This window comes from Solanum stenotomum, chromosome 10, assembly GCF_019186545.1.
Source record: "Solanum stenotomum isolate F172 chromosome 10, ASM1918654v1, whole genome shotgun sequence".
Lineage (NCBI taxonomy): Eukaryota > Viridiplantae > Streptophyta > Magnoliopsida > Solanales > Solanaceae > Solanum > Solanum stenotomum.
In genome coordinates, this window is record NC_064291.1 from 28,779,198 (window position 1) to 28,786,660 (window position 7,463).

The window sequence follows — 7,463 nt, forward strand, 5'->3', positions numbered from 1 at the left end:
GACAGTGCTTCAATATTTCGGGCATAACTTTTTACTCCAAGGTCGGAATTGGGCAAACTCGGTGGCGTTGGAAAGAGGACTCAAAGACCTTTAATTGGATAGGTAAAGGTCCACCTAATTCATTTTGAGCTAAAAGATATGACCATTTAAAGTTGACCCTTACAACTCACTAGTTCAAATGACTAGTTTCCGGACGTCACGGTCATTTCTCATCATTTCATCAAGTTCTCAACTCCAAACTCACATGTGAGGCTCTAGTTTCACTAGTTCATTTTAAGGGTCGTTACAGATGTAAGAACAATCCATAAGTAAATAATAAGGCGCTAATGCCACACTCATGACCAGCCAAGTCCAAACTATAAAGTGAGGCCAAAAACAACGATAAGCAGCAGCGAAATCCATTGAAGATATTCCAATAATATCTCGAAAGAGTGACAAGCTCCAGAGGCGACATAACTAGGCGTACTTCACACCGTTCAATCCAACAACCATCGTACGTGACTCTAATAATAATCACACCAACCACTCATTACCTCCATCAGCTTAAAACCATTAATACACAACAATAATAGCCAAAATCAATAATACAAAGGGGCTGCCCACAACCACAATTTCAAAATCACCACCACTTAGCTAAAAAATCTATAAAAATGATACTAGCACATGGAATTACGAAGGAGGGTTGTAAAAAGAAGATTACCTCAACCAAAATATCTGAAATAATAAGCTTAAGATTCTGCCTCTTTGCAGCAATAACAAACAGAGTCTAAATCAACAATAAAATTATACCACAACGATGAGCTCGTGACGTAGAACAACTTCTGTTAAACATCCGAGTTGAGAATCTAAACATCCATGGATTATTGGAAGGTGGGTTTGTCAATTTTCTAGTTTTCATCTATTTATAATGGATAAAAGACGAAGATGGTGGTGTTTTATAAAGACCACCAACTTAGAGTTAAGGGGACCTACTTTGAGGTGCTTGCTTGTGCAGTTTCACGAAAACATGCATATCTCTCAATTCTTAAATTGTATCGACGAATGATTTACTGCATTGGAAACTAGATTCGTAGACCTTCGATTTTGATAGGTCATGAGAATTCTAACTCCTTATATATTAGGAGAAAATGGTTGAGCAATCTGACCGTATATTACAGAGAATTCTTTAACATCATTTACAATTACTTTTGCCGAATTTTAATTCACAACTTCCTTGACTTTAGCACTTAACATATGAACTTTGTGCAACTAAAATAACTCATATAACATCCTTTCATGTATGTTATGTATTCTTAGTCTTCTACCAAAAGTATGAATTAATTTTTCAACACCCAAATGGGTGGGTTGTCACAATACATAACTTATTTTAGTATATTCTCTAAAATTTCTTGCCATTTGAAAAATTACAAAAAATCATGCTCATATTCTCGAATACATCACTTTACGCGATGTATCGAAATAATATATCGAGATGTTGAGTGGTGTATTCAACATCGAGACACGATTGTATCAGAGTGATGGATGATGCATTCGAAACCGAAACGAAATGTATCGAGACTTTTGAGATGTATTCGAATTTCACCAAATTTAAAGAATTTTTATTATTTGAAAAAAGTAAATATACTATTTAATTAGTTCTTAACATTATGAAATTTATCTAATATTCCACTTAAAAAAAGTTAATCCAAACATCCAAAAACTCTTGGGTTATACTCAACTATATTAAAGCTAAAAATGATGAATGGGCCAAAGTGAAGTTTAAATATGGGCCCAGCCCAGCCCATTTTAACCTTCAACCCCTAGAAACCTACTCTCTAGATTGTTCCCCAATGTTTTGGGGAAATAGCACAAGGATGAACAAAGTTAGATTTCAGGGGGGAATGAAATTTCAGAAGAATTTTGGGTATCTCCCCGCTTCCTGAAATTTTCACTCTCTTTCCAATTCCCGCGATTCTCTTCCCTCCTTTTACTATTTGCTCTCTCTCAAATTCGTCCTTTAGTTATTAGTAGTATAAGGATTAATCTCTTTCCATAGTCAAAACTTTGGAGGTCCTTTTTCATTTAGGTATGCACATTTATGGATACTTTTGTTTTTCATCTTTTTCTTAAACCTTATTGTGCTTTTTGATTTCTATGGAGTTTGAAATTTGAAGTTTTTGGATTCGAGTTTTGAGTATGTAGGGCTTTTGCATCAATCAATGCTAGTTTTTTCTTTTATCTGCCTGTCAGCAATATGCTAGGGTTTAGTGTATGCTGATGTACACATTCTGATTTCATCTGCATGTTAAGATTGTTATCTCAGTATCCCATACTTATGTTCATGCTTAACTTTGTTCACGTTTCGGTAAAATGTGGGTTTCTTTGTTTTATATATTTCAAAGTTAACTTTTCATGTATGATATCAGCTTGAGAACTTGTGTGATAGCAAAATATAATTAATGCAAATTTTATATTCTTGGTGATTTTAGTGATAATAGTTCTAGTTTTGCACGATGCTTACGAGCTAATATATGTGGATTAATGATCTCTTTTCATTGGGAAAAGTTGGTTAATCAAGCAAAACAGATATAACTTTAGGCAGTATGTAACCTTTAAGAAAATCAAATCTTTTTGGTCTACAAGTAATATTAGAAACATTCGGAATAGTTGATTATGTTGATTATAAAGGTGAAAGTAAGTTTTAGACTGCTAAGCAACACCCATAGAAATAGATGACAAAGGAGTTAGATTACAGTTTGATACTTAGCTCTTAGCTCCATGCCCCATGAACTCTCTTTGTTTGCTGTCTCAAGTCTCCCATGTTTGATATCTTGGGTCTATGCATGATACTTGTATATTGACTTTACCATTTATTGGAAGTTAGATTGTTCTTGTATGATTTCCAGTGTGCTTCATCTCCACTTGTCTTGTCGTGATTGCTCTTTATTGTAACTTTTAAGAGATCCTCTATTTCGGGAATCAGTCATTGTGTGCCTATGACTTCGTGGAATCGATTGAAATAATTCTTAACTGTATTATTTCATTTGCATTCTCTCTTTTATTTGTTTTTCTTTATTGGGCACAGAATGACAATCATCTATTTTTGGGTGCAGGATTCACTATCTTTGTATAAGCATCTTATCTTTCTTGATTGTGTTGTCAACAATTTATTGCTTAGCTGCTCATAAGTTGTAACTGAAGGTGAAGTTCCCCTCTCTCTTTTCTTTTAAGTGTGCATGATAGCTCTAGAACGGTTACTACATGACTAGTAATTAGTAAAAGCAATATTTGATCTTTCTTGCTTTTACGCAAGAATTGACAGATATATTCCTTTTTGTTGGGACAGGAATGCGGCATTGAGCATGAAAAATATATGTTGGAGACTTGTGTATGAATGTCTACTGCATCTTACTGATTAATATCTTTATTGGGATTGTGATGGAGTGCAACAAGGATGAAGCCTTAAGGGCTAAAGAGCTGGCTGAGAAGAAAATGCAGAGTAATGACTTTTTAGGGGCTCAAAAGGTGGCACAGAAAGCTGAACGGCTTTACCCTCAGCTAGAGAATATATCGCAGCTACTTGCTGTCTGTAATGTCCACTGTTCTGCTCAGAGCAGTACAGTGGGATCAGAAAAGGATTGGTATCGGATCCTCCAAATTGATATGTCGGCTGATGAAGTGACCATCAAGAAACAATACCGGAGACTTGCACTTGTGCTTCATCCTGACAAGAACAAGTTTCCAGGTGCAGAGGCAGCTTTCAAGTTGATTGGGGAATCAAATATGGTGCTTTCGGACCCGACAAAAAGGACTTTGTTTGATAGTAAGTACAGGTTTTTTTCCAAAGGTGCAGCAGCAAAGCGACAGGTTAATCGAAATCCTTCAGCTAGACAAAATAATATTCCAAATGGTATTGGTACTCAGTCCAGTAATCTGAATAATATTCAGAAAACACAACCAACTTCATCAGCAATGCCTGAAACATTCTGGACGGGATGTCCTTTTTGCAATATTAGGTACCAGTACTACAGGAGTTTTGTGAACAGAGCTTTACGCTGCCAAAAATGCTCAAAGCCTTTCATTGCATATGATTTAGGTTCTCAAGGTGCTCCTCCTGGACATAAATGGAGTCAACCTGGCAGTCAGGATGTGCCCCTTAAGTCAAACACGAACCAACCTTATCAGCAGAAAGAGGCTTTCAACCAGGGAACCTCAAGAATGGCAGCCGGAGCTGGGTTTACACCTGCCCAAATGGGATCTCAACAGGGTCCCAGCAGTAAAACAATGGGTTCACAACCAGAGGTACGGAGAGAAAAGACTGCTCAGTTATTTGAGGATTTAAAGGCCAAAGGGAAGGCTGAAAATTATGACAAGGAAATGGGTGATACAAATGAAGGGGCTGCTACGCCGAAGGTTAATAAAAATAATAGGAAAAGGAGTAGGAAGCAGACAGTTGAATCAAGTGAGAGCATTGATACTTCAACCAGCACTGAGCCTGAAACTGTGGACATCGAGTCTGGTAGCTATCCACCGGCTGGAGATGATTTTGAATTTGATGGTTTCGGCCCTAGGAGATCTTCTCGCCTACGGCAGCATGTATCCTATAATGAAGGTGCAAGTGATGACGAGAATGATTTGGCAAACCCTCTGAAGAAGGTACGGGCTAGCCAATCAGCTGAAGATGATACATCAAAACAGAAAGAAGCCATGAGTGGTGATGACTCTAGGAATGCCAAACCAACTGATTTTAATGGTAATTCCAAGGCAAAGGCTACTCAAAATGGAGTAGCCTCTCCTAAAGCGAAAGTGCAAAATGAAAACACCAACAATAGGAAATTTGACAAACAGGCTTCTGGACCTCCATCAAGTGAGGTGGAAAAAGTTGAAGTTGTTGATTCTGATTCAGAACCAGATAGTGAACTTTCTGATAATCCTCCAGAGATATATGATTGTCCTGATCCGGAGTTTTGTGATTTTGATAAGCATAGGGAAGAAAGTTGCTTTGCTGTTGACCAAATCTGGGCTTGTTATGATACAGCTGATGGAATGCCAAGATTCTATTGTCAGATTAGGAGAGTTTCGTCTCCTGAATTTGAGCTACGGTTCACTTGGCTTGAGGCTAATCCAGAGGACCAAGGAGACATGGAGTGGGTAGAGGCAGAGTTGCCTGCTGGTTGTGGGAAATTTAAACGTGGGAGTTCTCAAATCACTAATGATCGTCTTACATTCTCTCATCTAGTGCAGTCCAAAAAGGGTAAGAGAGGTGCATTCATTGTATATCCTAGGAAAGGAGAGACATGGGCTCTCTTTAAAAATTGGGATATCAGTTGGAGCTCCGACCCAGAAAAACATGGTAAGTATAAGTATGAGATTGTGGAGGTACTTTCTGATTTTGTTAAGGATGTCGGTATAAAAGTAAATTACCTGGATAAGGTGAGTGGATTTGTAAGCCTTTTCCAACCCACCAGCCACACTAAAGATGGCTCATTTTTGGTAATGCCAAATGAACTTTATAAGTTCTCTCATCAAATCCCATCATTCAGAATGACTGGAACTGAAAAAGAGGGTGTACCTGTGGGATCATTTGAACTTGATCCTGCTTCTTTACCTCTTAATCCAGATGACATTTGGTACCCTGAAAAACTGAATAAAGACAGCAGAAATCGAAAATCTGAACTGGAGAATGTGACAACACCTAAGAAGTTAGTGGAATTGAAAGGAACAGGTGCTACTGATGGAGAGTCATCTAAGGTTCGAAGATCTCCCAGGGGTGTGAATATCTCCATGACTAGAAAATCGTAGACATGACTGATTCTTTCTTCTGCTTTGCTTGCTCAGTGAAGATTTAATTGGGGCAGACTCGTGGATTTTGTCATCAGTTTAACTTGTAGGGATACCAGTAGGATTATTAGAACAGTTGTCGCTGGCCTGAACTCTTTTTTGACGGCAGTATGTGTTCCTGCAACTTTTATTGCTAGTGTATGTCCTTTGTGTAGTTTTTACTGAATCAATGGTATTTTCAGATCATTTCCTGAGAGATGGATCAAGGATATTTAGTTTGAACAAAACTGTCCTTGTTAAGACATTGTAGTTCTTACATAAGTATCTTGCAAGGGAAACAGAGCATGAAAAGTTTGTGGTCCACTTGTGTTGTTGATTAGAGGTTTCTGTTGGTTCATCCTGCGTTTTTAAGTCATTATTATAATATTTTACTACAATTGACCAGTAAAAAGAATAAATAAATGCTTGGCAGGATCATGTATCTTGATACCTTTCAAATTACTTTTCACACAATCGAATACTGTTAAGATTAGTTTTGCCTACTGAGATAGAACAGACATTCAAAATTCTACATTCTGCTGAACTTGAATCTTTGATGATTGAATTGAGTTGAAATTATATTATCATTATTTCTATTATAATATTAGTGGGAATGACAAAAGTAGATCGTCCTCACATGGGTAGTAACGAGATTTCCATGTTGTAAAGCTACTACATGTGGCTGCATTCTCCTATTTTTGCCCTCATTCATTTCTCAAGGACATTGCCACTTAGGCCTTTGTAATTGGTTTACAGTGTGGTAACCTCTTAGGGACCGTAATCTTGAGACAATTTTGAAGCCACATTTTTTTTACTTTACATATATGTTCTTGAATTGTTATCTAGTACTCTTTCTATCCCTATTTACTTGTTCATATTTCTTGTTTTAGCTGTTCTTATTTACTTGTCCATTTTGACAAATCAAGAAAGGACAAAAAAAAAAAAACTTCCTATTATACCCTCATTTAAACTTCTTGAAATTTTTTAATTCATCCTGTTTGAAACAAGAGAATATTTATTATACTTAGGGAGTGAAAATCCTTTAAGTTACTCAAAAGAGCATTTCGGTAGTTTATGAGTAAAAATTATGAACAATTTTTTACTCTAAAAATGGATAGAAATAAACTTGAAGAATCATCTTTTTACTCTAAAAATGGATAGAAATAAACTTGAAGAATCATCCACCTCAACAGAAATATTTAAATCTATTTCATTCATTAAACTTGATTTATTTTGTCCTATATCCTTTGGTTGTTTGATTTCTCATTTCATTGAAGCATTTTTTACAATAAAATATTTTGGTGGGAAATTTTTGAATGTTACAAAAAATTGTAAAAGCGTACGTTGTTTCCCTCCAATTTTTTTCACTTGAATTCAAAGAAGTGGCTGCAATTTTTTTTACTTAAACTGAAGTGCTAACCTTCTCTGTCATTTGTGGGTCTTACGCAGTGAACCCACTAAAATGTGAAAGTTATCATAAATAAATAAAATGATGAACTTCCCATAACATTGATTAGCTATCTCATCTTTGAAATTTGGATAATGGCTTTAATGAGTAAATTGATTTTGGAATCATAATTAATAAGGGTAAAATTGTAACTTCACTACGCTAATCATTGTTGTCTTAATAGGTGTGCCATTTCTAAAGTGGACAAGTAAATAAG

The 7,463-nt window shown here is 36.2% G+C and overlaps 1 protein-coding gene across 1 annotated transcript; it reads left to right on the plus strand.

Annotated features, from left to right (window-relative positions):
- Positions 1–1,834: 1,834 nt before the first annotated feature.
- Positions 1,835–6,076, plus strand: LOC125843241 (uncharacterized). The gene is made up of 3 exons (XM_049522452.1): positions 1,835–2,065; positions 3,093–3,180; positions 3,326–6,076. The coding sequence occupies exon 3, from the start codon at positions 3,370–3,372 to the stop codon at positions 5,779–5,781; it is 2,412 nt and encodes an 803-aa protein (XP_049378409.1). The 5' UTR covers positions 1,835–2,065; positions 3,093–3,180; positions 3,326–3,369; the 3' UTR covers positions 5,782–6,076.
- The last annotated feature ends 1,387 nt before the right edge of the window (positions 6,077–7,463 follow it).